General features: G+C 42.3%; 1 protein-coding gene across 2 annotated transcripts; it reads right to left on the minus strand.

The window, feature by feature from the left end:
• Nucleotides 1-2,872: 2,872 nt before the first annotated feature.
• On the minus strand, nucleotides 2,873-10,423 carry zfand5a (zinc finger, AN1-type domain 5a). 2 transcript variants are annotated; one of them, XM_083912419.1, is made up of 6 exons: nucleotides 10,190-10,423; nucleotides 6,620-6,775; nucleotides 5,857-5,959; nucleotides 5,671-5,756; nucleotides 5,032-5,160; nucleotides 2,873-4,871 (listed from the first exon to the last, which is right to left on the minus strand). In XM_083912419.1, the coding sequence occupies exons 2-6, from the start codon at nucleotides 6,771-6,773 to the stop codon at nucleotides 4,723-4,725; spliced, it is 621 nt and encodes a 206-aa protein (XP_083768545.1). In that variant the 5' UTR covers nucleotides 6,774-6,775; nucleotides 10,190-10,423; the 3' UTR covers nucleotides 2,873-4,722. The 2 variants fall into 2 exon arrangements, with proteins under 2 accessions (XP_083768545.1, XP_083768544.1); XM_083912418.1 differs by having other exon boundaries at nucleotides 10,120-10,423.
• Between the last annotated feature and the right edge of the window lie 8,887 nt (nucleotides 10,424-19,310).

A 19,310-nucleotide genomic window follows, 5' to 3' on the forward strand; every position in this document is an offset into this window, starting at 1 on the left:
TGCCGTAAAAAGTGCATCCTCTGCTGGGCCTTTTTGAGGAAGGCTTTGGTGTTGGGCTCCCACTTCGGATCCTGAGAAATGATGACTCCCAGAAACCTGAATGAGTCCACTCTGGACACCTGGCTGTCTGATATTGTGTATATTGTTTATATATATATTGTATTAAATAAGGTGCATATGGAATTGGGCCTAAGAGCCAGGGTGGCCTACAGCCTTTACATACAGCTTTTTATGGTGCATACAATACTAAGACATCACAATGATCATTATCAACATATTCATATATTTATACATCATATTTTAATGTTAAACGTAAAATGTTAATGTTATTTGGAAGGCACATTGATTCCTTCAGCTCAGTTGTATCTGTGAGATAGGTGCATGGCTACCTTGCCTATAAGCCAGTAAGTCTCTCATCAAGGTTGTGTAAATGCATTTATTTATTTTCCACAATTGTATCTTTGCTATAAATATGTTGGATTCATGTTAACGTATTCTTTCAGACACATTTTGGATTTTTTTTTAAATCAAACTATTTGGCAGACCCCCTGCAGTAACTCTGACGACCCCCTGTTGAAGATCAATGGCCTATATCCATAATGGAGTGTTTGCAGAATGCAACATGACCATTTCTTCTCAAGAAGAAGCTAATTTTGATTTTAGTCTAATTAGCACCCTAAAACAATTTGTAGATTAAATTAAAGCAATGATTCAGTGTTACACATACCTTTTCCTAAAAATGAATTCTTGGCTAAATCCATTTAAATATAAGGCTCATCACTCAATAATCATAAACTCTGTACATGTGCATTTTGAATGGTTGGTTGGTTGTTGTAGCCGCACTCTTTTTAATAAATAAATAAAGTTGTCCTTCTGCATGCAATGACATCCCACATAACAAGAAACATTTTGTTAGGAACCTCACAGATTGAAATATACTGGAATGTCTGTGCCCCAATTTATCTTTTCTAAAAAATAACCATGAAAATTATTTTGCGTCCAGTATGCTGATTAATGGACATGCTTAGATAGCACCCACCCTCTGCACCTATCAGACCTTGCCTTCTGGTTCCCACTTCAAATTCCCACCAACCAAAACCAAAAGATACAAACACTCCTTCATAGACTTAGCCACATTCAGTGCTAAACTCCAAAAAGAGTGTGTGTATGGGTATGATCTTATTAATACTGCTTTCACTGCTGCAAACCCAATTGCCCTTCTGGGCACAACTAAAGTTCTACTTGACTTGACTCCTAAAGTGAAGGAGACTGTCTGATAAAAGGGCTGCACTCACAGCATTCACACCCAGGTGGCAGTATAGGAAGAGATATGGAGCTCAGTGTTTTGCTCAGGAGTTTGACTTTGGAACAGGAAGAGCCGTCGATCAAACCACCATCTATCTATCTATCTGCAATTAGGGGTGACCCATTCCACCAGCCGAGTAACAGCTGCCCCTTTATATGAAGAAAATCCCCCTGTGTATATGGAGGGTTCATTAAACATGGATATTATAGTGATTTAATTAGTCTGTGTGCAACTATTCCATGTGTGCCCTCTGTATATGTGACAAAATGTTTTATTTTTGGCCCAAAATACTGATGTAGTAAGCACTGAATATATGATGCAGAAACAATATTATGAAACTGAAACAGGAGCATGTTAAAAGAAACAAGGAAGATGCAGTTAATGTGGGTGCGACCGTTTTCTTGACAAGGAGTGTGTTCACCTTTGTATTGATTGTGTGTGGCCTCCTGTAACTTTCATCCCCTTTTGCACATGTGGCAAAAACATCTGTTGTTTCCGTCAGTCATCATGTCTGATGTTTTACATCTACTGAGCCATCTTGTTCACACTTCAGTCACACCCAGCCACATACACAGAGAGAGGGTGACACAGATGTATGGGGTGGACACATCAGTAAAACAAATTATAGGTTAGCATGTGTGTGGGGGGTGCGGGATAACTGTGATTTGAGTGTGTGACTCTTTCATACACACATAAAGTGCGATCCAGATCCAGACTCTCCTCTCATCCGTCACCACATTAGTTATAAAGTGCAATCTTCTGTTCTCTCTGGTTCATGGTACATGTTGCCTTTTGATTAAAAGTCAGCGATTCATTTCTAATACATTGTGACTGGCTGGAAAAATCTTGATTTCCCACCCAATATGCGTTTGTGTAAATGCTCCATTGTGCTTTAGATTTGGTCCAGATAATATGATGTCTGTAGCTTCTGTCACAGGGACACCACATGAGCACACCTCAGCTGTCTGAGCAGCTGTTGCCGTGACGCCATCTGTGAACACATTTGGGCCCGGAGCTCCCAACAGGAGTGTGAGAAAACACATTGTCTCCAAAAGTCACACATAGACGCACACAATGTGAGTCCCGCGTGTACAGCATCAGCCTAGATAGCGCAGAACTTGCAGGGTCAGGGCCTTGCAGGTACGAAATACTTCCTGTGTGACCCAGACAAGATTTGGAAAACAGTCATGAGTGAGGTTTAGTCAGAGCTGCCAGCGCTCTGTATTGACAAACAGTCCGGGTAAGCCTAGGTAAGGTATTAGAGGTGGGATCTCCTGACATGTGGCTCCTACACTATTCTTGTCCTTACTTAAATTAGTTCCACGGTGTTCACTTGTAAGCATCTTGTGCCGATAAATAACTGACTCCCAAACAGGTTTTTTTTGTTGTCACATTTACTATGTTATGGAATAATTAACCTGTTCACCCCTTTGGCCTGACATGAAGAGGAAAGGCAAAAAAAAAGTGCAATACTGTTGAAAAAGCCAAACATACTCCGCTAAAAAACTCCAACAGAGTTGTGAAAATGGTGAGCTGTGAAAGTCAACACACAATGAAACTTGGTAATGTCTCTCTGTACAGTTTATTTACATGATACTATTCTGTCGTAATGCTGGATAGCAAGATTATAAGTAATACATAAATATCAACACAGTTTGTTGTTTTTTCATTTTTTGTACAAATTTGCATATAACTAAGAATCAGAAAGGAAAAACTCAAAAACGGATACATACAGTTGTCTTGTAAATGAAAAACATCCTTACAGGGAAAAAAGGGGATTAACACAAGTCACAAACATACGTGGGTTTCAATGCTTCAGGCAGCCATGAAAACACACTTTTGCACAGGAATGTGCACATGCACGCGCACAAATACACACACGCACGCTTCTCTACGGTGCTCTAAAGCAGACGCACACAGACCAATAGCTGTTAGACAGATGAGAAGTTACATCTAATCTTGGTATCTATTATTTGTCATAAATCTAGCTCTGGCATGCTCCTGTAGTTCTGTAAACATGTGCTGATAAACCGGGTAGCTCCACAGACAAAGAGGATGGGGAACAATACACACACACAGTCTCACACACACTCACTGTGCTCACATGAACGTTCGGTTAGCGCATTTAAAAATAAAATTAAAAAAATCATGGTTCACATACCCTAATTCCACAAATGCACTGAATACATGCGCTAACATCAGTACAATATCAATGGAAGAGGAAAAAAAGCTAATAAAATATAATGAATAATTGTCTCAGCAAATTAAATGTCTGGAACCCTAAGTTGAGTGATGCAATTTTTTTCAGAAACACTAATGCAGATGAAGTGTAACTCATGCATTTATCCCATTCATTCATGCCCCTACAACATTGTTGCTTGAACCCCCTTAACCAGGCTTGCCAGGGAAGGGTGCCATCCTTCCTTAGGCCACACATCGGTACACACAGCCCTGTACCAGGCGTCTGTGATTACAATATGAGCTCAGATCAGTCGGGGGAACTCCTTTACCCATTGTGTCCATTGAAAATGGTAAGATTCAGTGAAACATGGGAGTAATTTGTTTGTCCCTGTCTAGCATGATACCTCCAGCGATAATGGGAACAGCCTTATCACAATCAAACCGATCAAAGTCAACACAGACATGCTGATCAGAGGGTCACTGAGGCTGACTTATCAAGACGATCCCTTGTTCTGCTGGTGTCAAAGCCGATGACAACAAAAGTAAAAGGGAAGACAACAAAGCTTAACACAGCAGCTGTGAGGTAGGTAAAGCTAGGTAAGACAGAGACAAAGTAACAAAGCCCCTTGTGCATGGTGGGGGACAGTTGTACGGTTCTCCAAACGCTGACCGACTCCGGTACCAACGGAGCACAGAACAAGAAGTTCAAAGGTCGAGGGACACAACTCATGTGGACTGTAACTGTGTAGTCTGAATGCTTTTTTTAAAAGACCTGCTAGTGTCTGACACATGACAGGGTCTTAGTAAAATGGCTGTCTACGGTTTGGCACAAAATGGCGCCTGGTTTGGGTGAGAGGAGCACAGCGTATTCTAGACAGTTAGCCTGGGCCGCTCTTAATAAGACAATACATATTCTTTAAAAAAAAAAAAAAGAGGACTTAACAGCCGCAAAGTAACACCACAGAAAATAGGATAAAACAAACTAATGAATTAATCAAAAAAGGAGAAAGGTGATCATTCATGCATCTCCCGCAGACAGGATGTTTTCATTTTTTCTTCTTTTTTCCCCCCTCTCCGTCATTTTCTTGAGGTTGTTATTTTGTAAATCAAGTCCTTTCAATCTTCACTTAGCCACTCATGCCAGTGCTCATTTCAAAAGGTTCACACTCATTCTCCAGTCTTTGTCAAAAGGTGGTGCCGTTGTTGCCACCGCTGCTGCTGTTGTTTTGTAAAATCTATATTCTCTGGATCTTGTCGGCCACCACCACAGGGTTCTCTTTGCGGATCTTGGCGGCAGCCTCGGCCTTGTAATCATAGGGACAGTTGTGCTTGTCGGAGTACCGGTGGATCCCACAGAACAGGTTGCCACAGCGACAGTCAAACCCTGGAAGCACAAAGGTCACGGGTCAAAGAACAGAAGCGGTGAAGGTCTACACCAGAGAGTTGGTAGGAGAAAACCTTTTTGTTTTTACACGACCAGTAAAACAATTATCCAAACAACCTGTTGCATCACATGCCTCTCCATGTCCCCTCGCCCTGCTTACCTGTAAGGCCCACTCTTTTGCGGCACATAAAGCATCTATTTTTCTTGGGTTTGGGGGTTTCACCCTTGCCTTCTTCACCGCTAGAAGAAGCTACAGGAGAAGGGCTAGAAGCAGCAGGCTGGTTTACAACTACATCAAAGAAAGACAACAGGGAAAAAAGACTCATTAGTCATGCTAAGTTTAGATTCCCATTATCTGACATCTTTAATTTGCAAGAGCAGCAGACAAATGTGTTTTGTTCATAGCTCTGTAAGACATGCAAACACAGTGGCAACTGAAATGTGTACTTGTGTCCCAAACAAGTAATCAGTATGTTCCTTATCTCTAAATTGCCCCCTCTTGTTCTTGGCATCCTATACTGCACGACTCTGAGAAAGCCTCTGGCAGGCAGCATCAAATCTAACTATGCCCTCTGGTGTAGAGGTATTTTTAAAATGGTTTATTTTTAGGCCTCTCTTTCTTGGAGGCTGTAAGTAAACCCAAAAGTTGGGTTTAAGGTATGCAGTGAATAATTAAAAACAACAATGGGTCCCACAAGGCAATGTTTGCCTTAAGAAGTCTGCATTCACCTGTGCGTGTAATATCTGCGTGTTTATGTGTGTTACTTCAAGTGTGTTTATGTGCGTCTGTGAGTTTTACCAGGCTCTAGGGGTTCTGGTTTGTCTTCTCTCGAGATGCTCATCTCTGTCATTTGTTGAGTCACAGGAAGAGATCCATGAACAGTTCTAAATTAACAGGTATCAGTAGGAGAAAAGGAACAAGTTAGCTAGCTGTTCTCACTTTCACCAATCACCAACTCCCTTTAAACAATCAAACAATACTGACCTAGACATTTCTGGTGAAGAGGCAGGGGAGGAATCAACCTTGGCTAGACTGGCTTCTAGTCTCTGGATGGCTGAGGCCTCTGAGGTAGGACTACCAGCTGAGCCTGGATGACAAGAGTTAACACCATTAGATAAAACTCAAAACAGAAAACATTTGAAATCATTCAGAAATTACAAAATATGTACAATCACACATGGAAAAATACTTTTTATACCAAGATACCCCAAAATGTTTGCTAATACTGGACTGTATTTATGTTGAAACTAAAATATGACATCATATATATGAACTCATCTCACCTACGCTAGATTAATAATTTAAAATCTCTTCAGCTGCCTTTGGAACGTATAACGCATCAGACCATCTTCTTTCTCAAAGCTATGTTGCAGAGAGTTGTTCTACCCTTTGAAAAAGTTTGTTTTGTTTGAAAAAAAGGTCTCAACAGGTTGCCAGTGTCGCATTGTGAGAGAAACTTCAATGTTTAACCTTAGAAATTTCTTAAAGGAGTGAAAGCCCACCTAACCTTGAACACTATAATGAAGAAAACAGCTGTCCTTCATTACACAGAGTGGAAAAACAGAGAGGGAGGGGGTTCTGAAAACCCACTGAACTGGTTTTATTTCAAAACAATGTCCCACCTTATCTCTAGCTGTAAATGTATGGCTGCATATGTATGTATATTTGGATTGCAATTGTTTTTACGTTTTCTTCGACACAGACAGAATCCTCCATTCCTTTTTTGTATTTTTGTGAACTGACTTACCCATAGGGCTGAGGGTGTTCATGCTGCTCTGCTGCCGCGTCAGGTGATCCTTATAGCATACGGAGCACATACCATTGGTTCTTGGGTTGCCATAGAAACCGCACCCTGTGGCACAGAGCATGGGCACCGGGCTCTGGTTCGTCTCTTGGGCCATTTCTAACAGAATGAGAGAAACAGAGTAAGAATTAGACACGGGGAGCAAAAATGTTTTCCATCACAGGACACATTTCCCTGTGAAAACGCCGCTGTCCTGCTGCCTCCAAAGAAACTTGTTGCTGCGTCAACAGGACACACAGATAACAGGGGTCAGGGTTTTGCCTGAATACAGTAATGAACGCTTCTCCCCAGGAAGTCCAGAAAGCAAACAACACTCGCTGTGTTCTGCTCAGCACCTTGGCAGAAGCTGGACTCTGTTCTGTCCAACAGCTTTGTTCACTGTTGCGTCCCTCTTTCCTCCCACTGTGCCCTCTCTCCCAAACCCCTTCTCACAGTTCTGAGAACAGTTGGTATGGCTCTTCCTAACATTTGACCCACAATCTCTTGTTTCAAGATCTGTATAGTGATTAAGAAAAAAACTTTCTTTATCAACAGTTGCCTAAACTAATCACTTAGTTATTCCTTCATAAGTAAAGGTAATTGTGTTATACAGTGTGTGTCATCATTGTGTGTCATCATGATAATTATATGATTACAAATGAGTCTTCACAGTAGGGAACAATGCCTCATCTGTCTAATTCCTTCCTCCAGCCAAAAACAAAACGAAGCTCTGACTCACTCGTAGTACCTTAGCCATGTACAGAACAAACACACAGCGTTGACAATGACACACTGTTGTTACCAAAAGACACAAGACAGTGGATGAAGAGAAACAAAGTAGGTCGACAGTTTCAGAAAGTGTTCCCTTCCCTCCCCATGATTCTTACCACACTAGGCATTTCAAAACCTCCCCCGTCATTTCCCCCACACACATACGCCCATATACAAGTGTGTGTGCGAAACTTGGCAAACGTGTAGCCCTATGACGTTGTCGCCCTGCTGTGCTGCAATACGGAAGGAAGTTGTGTAATGGGAGGCGCTGCCTTTGAGGCAACAGATCAAAAACACCTTGATGAATGAACAAACAGACAGACAGGAAGGCCTAGAATATCTGGTTAAGAGCCATCCTGTCTGACGGTCCTGCCGTGACTGTTTTACAAATCATCTAATCGACTGATACCAAGAAAACAACACAGCTACCAGCGTACACATCAACAGAACCATATTTGCCTTGTTGACAACCTTTGGCCCCGTCACATGGTGTAACATGGCATCCGCTTGCTTGCGTTGGCGTGAAGCTCATCTTAATGCTGGTCACGGACACAAACAGGGCATGCAGGTTTAATGTTGCAGGAGAGGCTGGCAGTTGTCTCAGAGCGTCCTGTCAGTTCACTCGAGGTGTTCTGACCTCGCCAACAGACTAACATGTGCCATTGAATCTTGAGCCACCCCCGAAACCTTCCCTCCTCCTCCTCCTCCTCCTCCCTGTACCTACCCTTGCTGTGTCAACAAAGGGTTTCCTTGGAAAAGCCCACAAAGACCTTCTCTCCTTTTGTGTCACATGTTCAACTGCTGACTGGTGAAAAATACCAGACAGGACTAATCGACAAGCTCGAAAAGAGTCTTTCTTTACATGTGATCATCAGTATCACTCGCTTTAAACTCAACACCAGTTTATAATGTTGACAGCTACATTTGGACTACAGGATCTGAGCTATCTATATCCCACATTCTTGGAATCAGGTCTTTGAGTTAAAACAGCTCCTCAAGGGAGGACATCAATTCATCATCATCATCTGACAAGAAAAACAAGATGGAAAAATCCAACAAAGGACGTGACAAAGACAATAGCTGCTAGCAGATTAACTGGGACTGTTGACTTTCTGACACAAAGGAACAATGGACAGTGTGGCTCAACTGTCACGTTTAGGCCCAGCTGTCAGACAGAGTGTTAACCTTTACCAAGACCTCGCACAAACAGGGATAAGGTAGGAGGTTACTCAGGTTACCCAAGTTTAAAATCCACCCAGCTTTTAACGTGACACGAATACTCCGCACACCTGGGAAGTTTTAAATGTTTGATGTTCAAATGAGGTATTGTAGAGAGAAAAACACTTGTGCTATTCATGAAATATAAATGATTGCTGTTGGCGTTTATCAACTGGAGATACTAGTTCATCAACTCTGATTAATCAATGGCTGAGCCAAACAAATACCACGGTCTATGTCTTTGTTAAAGCTAAAATACCCTAACCAAGCCATTTATATACAGTATATTGTGAAATACTGAACATCTGACTGGGTAAGTCAGGGGGTTTCCAGCACAGGACAGATCACCAGCTACAATCATTCACCACCAACTTCCTTTCACAAAAAAATACAAACACATCAATGAAAGGTGAAAAACTGACAACAGAAGTTGTGCTGTTCGGTCTCTAAGGCGATGGACAAATGAGCCCAATGGTTGAAAAAAAGCTGTGCAAATCTCTCGCAAACAAAAGGGGAAGACAGTGCTCCTGTACCAGCCACAGGCTTATGGTTAGCTCACATTTCAGGCCCTGGTGTGCTGAAAACTACTGAGTCACACTGAAGGACATGGACAGAAAAAACCCTACAGTTGTTTTGTTACACGCAATAGATGATCCTCCTTAAAAGGACACAATATTGCAAAGAATCATGAAAGATCATCATGAAGGCATCAGCACTGGTGTTTTCTGAAATAACCCAGAGTCTAGACAGTGTGGTCTCTGCTCCCTTTGTTTCTTCTTTCCTCCTTTGTCTGCAATCTCTCTGCTTCCTGTTCAGACACCGTTTTGTAGCTCACCCTAATTACATTTTTTTACGTGGTTTTAAACGAAGCAGCGGTAACAACCTCGACTACTATCACACTTAAGTACATATGGAAACGACTCGGCGGTGCCACATATGTCTTTAACACCGAGTTAACCTTGTTTTTCTCCTGTTCCCCGAAGCTAAAACTACTGCAAACACCAGGCGAAAGACGTCCTGGCGGTTCATTTAATATTTAACTATGCTCTGTAGTAATTTCAGGGAAACTCTCTCGTTCTACTTGCTCATTCGGCTTATGAATTTTTCTATTTCTAGACAGGAATTAGCTGGCTTTTGGTTCCCCATCCCCCCAGCTCGGGGCAAATAGAAAAACAAGAGACAGCAAACCAGCACTAGCTAAAGCTCCCTCCCTTGTTTTCCCCCTAAACCAGACGGAGTCACGTTTGAGGGCTTGTGATATTTTCAGTCAGGAGGAGGAGGAGGAGGAGGAGATGGTGGTGTCGGTGTTGGTGGTGGCGACAACTTCAAGAAAAACCTTGTTTATCACACAATACCATCATCACGCATACACCCCCTGACCTTTCAATCCACCGTTAAAGGTCGCCGTGACCGACCACCAGCTTTAGCGGAAACCCCCCCCCCCCCCTTACCCACCCTTTCTTTATGTTGTTTACCTCGACAGCTCACTTTTTTGTTCATCCTGGTTTAAGAGAGAAAAAAAAACAATAATCCAAAGATCATCACCTGCTAAAAATCGATGAAGTTTTTTTTTTTTTTTTTTTGCGCGAGACGACAGGAAAAGTGGCCTGTTTGTCCTGGTAGAAGAAGAAAAAAAAACGGTCGCGGGTTTGTCCTGGTAACGTCCCTTTAACGGTTACTGTCTGTGTCTCTGTGGCGTTGTCCTTCGTGTCAGGCGGGTTTAAAAGTCCTCCTTTCCTCGCCCTCCTACCTCTCTCTCTCTCTTTCTCTCTCTCTTTCTCTCCGTCTCCCGTTCCTTCTGGATGGATGTTTGTTTCCTTCTTTAGTCAGAGGAGTGGCGGATGATGTCACGGGTGAAACAACGTGTCGCTATTGGCTGACCGCGGAGCCCCGAGCGCTATGTACAGTTCTGCGAGTCTGTTTTGCGCATGCGCGTATGGTTGTTACACATCTCTTCGTCATCCTCCTACAAGGCACAAGGCCACGAATCTCTTTTATTGTTATTATTGAGTAATCCACCTAAATGAACGTATACAAGCATAATAGTGCTGACATGACAGAATTGAAAAGTATGATTAAAGGTTGAATATGTAGAATCTACATTAAAAGTTATATTTTAATATATAATACACCCACTGCCTGTGTGCCACAGGCAGTGGCGGATTAAGGTGGTCACGGGCCCCTAGGCTACTGTTAGTTTGGGCCCCCCACATTATTACTGAATTATTAGAACTGAAGAAGAGCCTGCAACCTCTCCGCTATCACATTTCCCTTCGGACATTTTGCTGATATACTGTCTAGTAACAGAGATTGACGTATAATTTGAAAACAAAACTGACCATGTGAACCCGGCGACATGATTTATTTATTTGATTGGGACAATGCACATACATTTAGCTATCAAAGGGTAACAATGTAAATATGCCAGAGTTATACAAACATGCACATCAAATCAGGTTTATTTATATAGTAGCTTTCCTACACATTAAAATGCAGCCCAAGGTGCTTTACATTAAAATAAAATAAAATAAACCCCCCTGACATCCCCACTCACACACACACATACACTACACCGATACAACCCCCCCCCCCCCCCAAAACAAAACAAGTACAGATTTATAACCAAAAAGATATACTGTACAAGCCTGTTTGTTATGGGAGAGAGACAAACAAAACACACACACACATTGACGTTTAGAGTGTAAACATGTCTTGTGGGAGGCTACAAAAGATAAGAGCAGAGCAGCACCAAAAGATCAGGACAGTTTCAGGATGTGCTGTTGTGAAATTAATATTGGCTGACACTAGTTTCAGTCGGTCAACAGGGTTGTTGCTCCGCGGAGGACCCTGATGTTGTGTCCTCAGCATTGTTTTAAGGAAATTTAGGGAAACAAGCTCACAAGGTGTTTACAGCAATAATTTTATAGTGCACACAAACTACACATTCTTAAGACTCAGAGTCAAAAAAACTTTACATTTCACCCCCATATTGTATAATAGCATTGTGGGAATAATTTGATGGGCTATAGCAGTATATTAAGAAGATTGTGTAGGGAGATTTAGAAGAATGTATATTTAACAGTGATATTAATATACAAAAAGTAGGAAAAGAAAATAGTTTCTGTGACTGTTTTTCGTAGCTAGGCTAGTTCTAAAATCCTGGCTAAAGTCCTGGTGGTTAAACATATTTACAGTGATAATATAAAGATCTGGCTGATCTGTCACTGAAATTCTAACATCAAACCAATCATGTTGCCTTATCAAGTTTTACTTTAGCCTGTTGTTATTAACACCAACAGCCACCACCATACCAGAGGACGTTATTCATGTTTTTGTGAAACATGAAAACATGTTCCTTTCACTCACTTGCATTGTGTCATGTGTGCTGTATAGATTCCCCCACAGGTCTTACAGGTCTCAACATATTCCCCCACCTTTTCAGTATAACGTCACACATCCCCCAGGCACTACAGGCCACGCTGAGCAGAAAACAAACACTTGGGGTAGGGCCTCATGGTGTTTGTGTGTGTGTGAGTCTGAGGGAACGTGCTGTCATCTAGCAGTGAGTGGATTCGTGGAAACGTAGCGGGCTAGTACAGCCTGGAAGCCATGTGCAGTCTGTTTGCTCCAGTTCAAACCAGACTCCATGTGGAAACTGAAAAAAACATGTAGCCAAGTGAAAGGAAAAGTAGGTGCTGTTCGCTGATGTTCCCCTAGATTTTGTAAGGGGAATACACTCACACACTTGTTTACTGACACAGTTAACATTGGTTTCATCAGATGAAAAGAGGCCGTGCTGTTTATGTCTTCATTCATGTAACATGGAAAAACAAGTCATCACATAACGTTTTAACAGTGCAAATGTGCAATCTGTGTCCTTTAAATGATGTCTGCATAACTTGTCTTCTATTGGACTTATAGACGTACTGTGTTCATTCATATATTCATTTTTTCTTTATGTATTTTCAGTGAAAAATATTCAACAAAAAGGAAGAAATATGTGTAAATGTGGCCTGATTCAAACATTCATAAAACATTTGAAAAAGAAGAAAAGTCTCCCAAATTCAGAAACAATTTATCTATCTTCTCAACAGTAAGAAGAGGAGACGTGGCAACACTGATCAGCGATACTATGAATACTTGCTTGACAACCAGCCTTGATCATCTTGAGTCAGATTGTTAATCTCTGATAAGTAAAAGCCAGTTGATCATTTATCCGAGTCACTATAACCGCAGGGTGGCTGATGTTAATCTGAGTCACACATTAACACTTTTCAGTAATTAATTCAATATCACATGATGTTAATGTTGTCTTCTGCTTCTCTTTTCAGGCGTTTCACACAACAGTGAGTTCATTTGCATACAATTTATATCAAAGGTATCAGGGGAGGTTCCTTAACAACCAGTGACAGTGTCATCGGATAATGTCATCAAACTATGACAACAACTGAAAGGCAGCTTTAGATTTAAAGGTTCCATATTGTAAATGGTGAGGTTTCCATTTTTATTCTTATTTATTTTTATTACAGAGCAGGTTGAGGTGCTGTGTAAATACTGTGAAACTATCAAAACGCTCAATCCACAGAGAAATTCATAACTTCATAAACTGTGTCTTTAAATGAGCCGTCAGGAATTCTGTACAGTTGTGATGTCACAACTATACTATAGACCTTTTCAAAGATTTCAACATAAATGTTCTAAATGTGTTTCAATTTACTTCCTGTTGCAGTGTATGTAAATTACTGGCAGGAAGTTAATAAGGACCAAGGCTGTTGCCTAGCAATGGAATTCCATTAAAAGGTCTATAGATGCAAGAAAGTGTTGCTACAGTCACTCCCAGGCTGCAATGACAGTGCAGGAATGCCAAGAGTGCAGATCTGGAAGAACTGGAAACGCTGACCAATTAGAGCAGACTCTGCTTTTTTGGTAGTGGGACTTAGGGTACGTCCACACGATCGAAAACAACCTTTATTTTTTCCTCCGCGTACTTAAAAAGTTTTCCGTCCACACTGCCTCAGCTCAAGAAATGATTGCGTCCACACAAAACCAGTGAAACCGGCTAAAAATGCTGTAATACACATACCAGGCCTGGAAGGGGCGCTGTAACTGCCACAGAAATACAACAACAACAGAGAAGAAGAGACGGGGAGATGCTGTGTAGAATACAAACACCGGCGAGTTTGTCGTCAAATCTGTCGACTTCCCAAATCCTCATCCATCCTAGAGAGAAATCTAGCGACTGTTTCTGGTGTTACTGGAGACATTTGTGGTGTTTTGGACTCGGATGCACGACTCACTCTGTAGTTACTGTCCTCACCGAGCAGCGGGTGCTCCCAAAACACTCACAGGCGGCCACTGTCTCACTAGATTTAGCGACTTTTCACACCTTCTTAGCAACTTTATTTATAAAAAGCGACTAGCAACCAATTTAGCGACTTATTCAGACCATCAGGGAAAAGGGAGAAATATATGGTCGGCCTAATTCATTCACATGCAGCCGCTCAAAGTACAGGTCAGTAAACAGTCTATGGGTCCGTGTCTCCCTCCACGCAGCAGCACTGTTGTTGTTATGTGACGCCACAGGGGTCAGAGGTCTGAGTTGGGGCGATGATGGCATCTTTTAACAAAGTATGCGGTTTTGCTGTCCAGACGAAAATGCCACGGGGGACGTTTTCAAATCTTCCTACTGTGGGACCCGTTTTCAAAAGCTACCGTTTTCAGGCTCCGATAGTGCCGGCTGCGTGTGGATGGTCGGCCAAGACGATACTAAAGTTGTACGGTAACAGGAAAACGCGTCTCCGTGTGGAAGGGCCCTTAAAGAGACAGGCTCTAAAACAAATAATTTCAGACAGAGTGAGGTATATTCAGACAGACAGTATAAATAAAAAAATATGTTTTTCGAACATTAAAGCAAGTAAACATCTTGTAGTAGAAACCAAACATACACGTATGAACCTGAAAATGAGAATATACGTATGTCGCCTTTAAAGTCCTCCACAAAGAATGATTTGCTAAATGTGAGTGGAAACCCATCATGTGGAATTTTTGCGCAAAGCGTCACTTATGTACACAGTAGTAGTATATGGTTCCCTTGTTATATAGATATACGCTTTTTATATGTAAGCAAAGAAGGCACATAGAGGTAGAGGGTTGGAGGTAAGGGGAAACCTGGTCTGTTTTACACTGAGGTCTTTGTGTGTGCGTGTTGTCTTAATGCAGCCCTGTGCTGAGAAGCAGAAAAGAAGGAGCATGTGTATGTGAAGTGTATGTCTGTTTAGTATGTGAAGGTTCATGGATTTCAGTGAGGGGAGGGGGCAGCTGAGGAGAGAGTGGGAGGTGTCAAGTATCATTACCCATCCCCCTCGCTGTCATAGCTTGGCTTCTATATGTGTGCGTGTGTGTGTAGGTTTTTGTACCACTGAGTGTTTGTGGGTGGTTAGGTGTTATGGTGCCTGTGGTTGCATTAAAGGGGGGTGGGACAAGAATGCTATTTCACAACCATGACAGGCATGTGAGAAGCTGAAGGTGACAATGTTGCCATGACAACAGATGCACTCAATTTGCAGCTATGTTTTTTGTTGTGTTTTTTAGCCTGTGTGTTTATGTGTGTGTAGGGGGTGGTGGGTGTGAGAGGGTATGAGGATTACTTATGTGAATCTGGAACAGCCTGTCTGTAGTTACTAGGCAGATATTGGCCCACAGACAGAAACACACACACACACACACACACACAGAGGCACAGCTTGCCTGCCTGTGTCTGGCGTCGGTGTGGTGAGACTGTTGATAAAGGGGCTAGTGGTGGAAATGGCAGCTTATCCATTTACATAAGCTGTGTGCAGGGCTTGATAAGCTCTGTACTGAGGCTGACTAAAACCATTGCTTCAAAACTTGATCCCCCACCCTGCACAGTCCACATTCAACTTCATGTGCAGCCCCTCATTAAATGGGGCGACGATGAAGGCTACGCGTATGTGCCTGTGTTAACATGAGTAAAGACAAACATTTCACAAACAGAGGGTGCCTGTCTGTAGATTCTGTGGGGATCAGGGATAGTTTTGTGCTAAATCCTTGCTACTCTCAGTTCCATTTACACAGTCGTTGCTGTAATTGTTGACGACAAACTATGTGGACACACCTTACCCCGGTTAAGTGAATAACAAGGTTATGCCAGTTCTCCATGGATACATGAGCGGGGAAGAATGGGAAGAATGACAACAGTAACTCTACCTCTGGTACAGTAGATAGTGCTCCGCCAACGTAGAACTGGTCTAAGATTTTCTTTCGGTTGACCTTTGTCAAAATCACAACAACTTGCTTCCGTCTTGACTCCGCCTAGCTCCACTCCACCATCTGAGATCGCTCCATTGCAGAGGGATTTCAGGGTCCATAAAAAATGATCAGGCCAATCAAGACTGCCGGGCGGGGTTTTATAGATGTGACGTAGCTGATAAGCGACTGTTTGTGATTCAGACAACAATGATGCTATTTCATCGTGTTGTCCAATCTAGCGAATATTTCTTCTTTAAAAGAACACCAGAGAACGGCTATGAAGGCTTTTCCCTGCGTCACTCTCATCAGTGTCACGGGTTGGTTTCGATGTGAGTGGTTGAAGTAGAATGTCAATAAAGATGACAGACTAGTGGTTTATCCAATCATATGCAAGGATTTTTGATAAGGCCCAGCCTCCTGAAATCCCTTTTCTATGGAGCAATCCAAGATGGATGAGTGAAGCAAGGCGCAACAAAATTCATCTGGCGAGAGTCAGGTTAGTAACTTTTCTTGCAACGGCGAAGTCCTCAGTCGGTTTAAAGTCATAATCCATAAGTTCTGAGATATGCTGTTTCTAGCAGCCTCTTTGGCAGTAAGATGTAATTGCAAGCGAGCCTGTTTTTCAGAGCCCTCCATCTTGTCGCATGTGCGGTCGCAATGCATGTTGACTTTTTTTTTTGCTCTTTTTTCTAAACTTTATTGACACACATCTCACCCATCTACTTCCGGTCTGGCCCCTATATGTTACCCTCTTAAATCCACACACACACATGTCCTTATTACACTTCTGCCCTTACTACAAGCCTGATTCAGAAATTGGAAGTTCCCGATTTCCGATTACAATGAAACACAGCATAACTGGTAGTGACGAGCTCCACCGGCAGTGATGAGCTCCACTGGCAGACCGCTCGCGTATTTAGAGAGGGAATGTTACCACAGACACACAGATTGGAAGTGCTTTCCTTAGTGGGCCTTATGGTCAATCACCATTGTTTTAACTCACTCTTTCATAGATAGTAACTTGAAAGACAATTAACTAGATTATACCTTTAAAGGTAGTTTGTGTTTTTGCCTTAACCCAAATATAATCAGGTTTATAAACTGCATGTAAACGCACTGAGTGGAGGAAACATGTAAGGTAAAGTACACGGGGTCTCTTGTGAGCAGAAAGAGACTAAAGAGACATTCAGCAATAGAGAGAAAAATAGACGAAGACCAACAAAAACTGTATCGAATGATTGTGATCTGCTGAATCAGCACCTACTGACCATTCAGTCCCTCACTCGTGCTGCTACATAACCCCCCTACATCCCTCATGAATGTGTTTCTTGTTATTTCTGACCAGGGAGGAGTCCCCCAAACTTTCCCAGCACACACACTCTAATCTGATCTCTCTCCTTCTACCCACTTCTTCGCACACACAAACCTCACCGTACATGGGTATTTGATGATTGTTGGGTTAGTTTGTGTGTGTAAATGTGTATGTGAAAATGCGGTTCTTGTGGGAGGATGCAGAAAAGTTGTGTATATACATGTAACAATGTGTTGCTGCAGAATAATTACTTGGTTGGTGTACTGCTGTGTGTGTATGTGTGTGTATGTGTGTGTGGGTTTGTCTTGACTGTGTAGGCTGCATGCCTGTGTGAGGTGAACAAATGTGAACCCTTGCATGTGAGTGCGTGTGTGTGAAAGGGAGAGAGAGAGTGTGTGTGTAGGCTACATGTGTGTGCAGCAGATGTCCTGTGTTCTGTTCTGCTCCCCAGACTGGCTGGTCTTTGTTGCTGCTCCCTCGTGCAGACTGGCCTGGCCACGTGCTTCTCTGTCTGCAAGGACCAGCCACGCCTCCGCCGCTGTAATCTGTCAATTGCAGAGGCCAAGTCCCACCCCTTAAAACACCCAGAGTCTGACAGGGTCCGCCTCATTGCTTGATGACGCTGTTTTACTCACGCATACTTACCATGCTCTCTTTTCTCTCTCTCTCTCTCTCTATCTCACCCCCACACTGTCTATCTGTAGCTGGGCCAAGAACAGGCTTGTAGAAGCAACACACTTCTCTTTTTCCACACACTTCTTGCGTGCATTTCCTCCTAAGCTTCTGATATGAAAAGTTTCCTTCTTTCTTCCTCTTCTTCCATACTGGGACAACAGTCAGTTCTCATCTTCAGAAACACATGGAGACAAGAGGAAGGGCTTGTGAAGGGGGAGGGAGAGAGGCCTATGTTTCAAAGTAAAGGCACGTGGGTTGATAATGGAATAATGATCCAAATTGTGCTTTTTTTTCTATTGTTATTCCATCTCTATGGATGTTGAAATTCCAACAGCAATATTCAAAGTAGTAGGCAGGTAAGTTCCTCTGGAAACAAGTCTAATCTCTGTTCAAACCAATCATCCTCAACAGTCTTCCAGGTAAACAACCCGCAGGCTATCACATTGAAACTGCACATGATACAGTGCACTTTGGATTTGTCTTTAATGACAAGTCTCTGAATGCAACGATCATCTCATTTTGAATGCCTTTGTCAAAGATGGGTTTATAGTCCTTATGGACTGCAGTCACAACTTATTAACCTGCACTCCTCCTTCTCTCAGCTCCCTTCTCTCTCTGAGACAAAAAGAGCCAAGCTTCGCCCTCAGGCCCACGACTCCCTGCTGCTTTACATTTAGTGTCAACAGTTGTGGAGCTGAAGAGACTTTAATGCTATACAAAGTTCACAGGTTTCTTATGAGAGAAAGACAGGCAAAATCAGTCCTACAGATGATTGGTTTTTGCTGTCACTGTACACTAAAGGAAACAGTGTTTTTTTTAACAACTTAATATGATCAGCAAAGAACTATTAGTCTACATTTGATTGGTCGTTTTTTAAAACTTTGCTTTGTTAACCCCTCATATTTATAAGGTACAGTGCAATGTCTAGGACCTCAGTAGACAGGCTTCCTCTTGTTTTTCCTGCCTCTCTGACCTGGGGCATGGATCTCGGTGATGGACAGACCGTCTGTTACAGAGCTGCTGTTAGACTCATACAGTATAAGGGCTCTTTGCAGGGCTCAGTTGCCTTTTACCCCGGCAGTGATGAGATGAATCATTGTCTAATGCCTGCACACTGACGGCTACAAGTCATTTCACCAAACATTAAAACACCATGGACAAAATGTACACAGGGGGACACTCAGCTGGAACACAATGCAAACACATCCAGACACATATGAGCTTTTGATTCGAGTTTATGACCTCATGACTTCACCTTGTACTCTCCATAAAGATAGCTATCTTTAACCATTAGCTACTGTATATAATCACTTATTTGCACATTATGTTCAGTATATGGTTCCTATAATATAATCCCTATAATTCCCGTGAATATGTCCTGTTTGGATTCCCTGTTCTGTACATTATATA

This window comes from Echiichthys vipera, assembly GCF_963691815.1.
Source record: "Echiichthys vipera genome assembly, chromosome: 4".
Taxonomy (NCBI): domain Eukaryota; kingdom Metazoa; phylum Chordata; class Actinopteri; order Perciformes; family Trachinidae; genus Echiichthys; species Echiichthys vipera.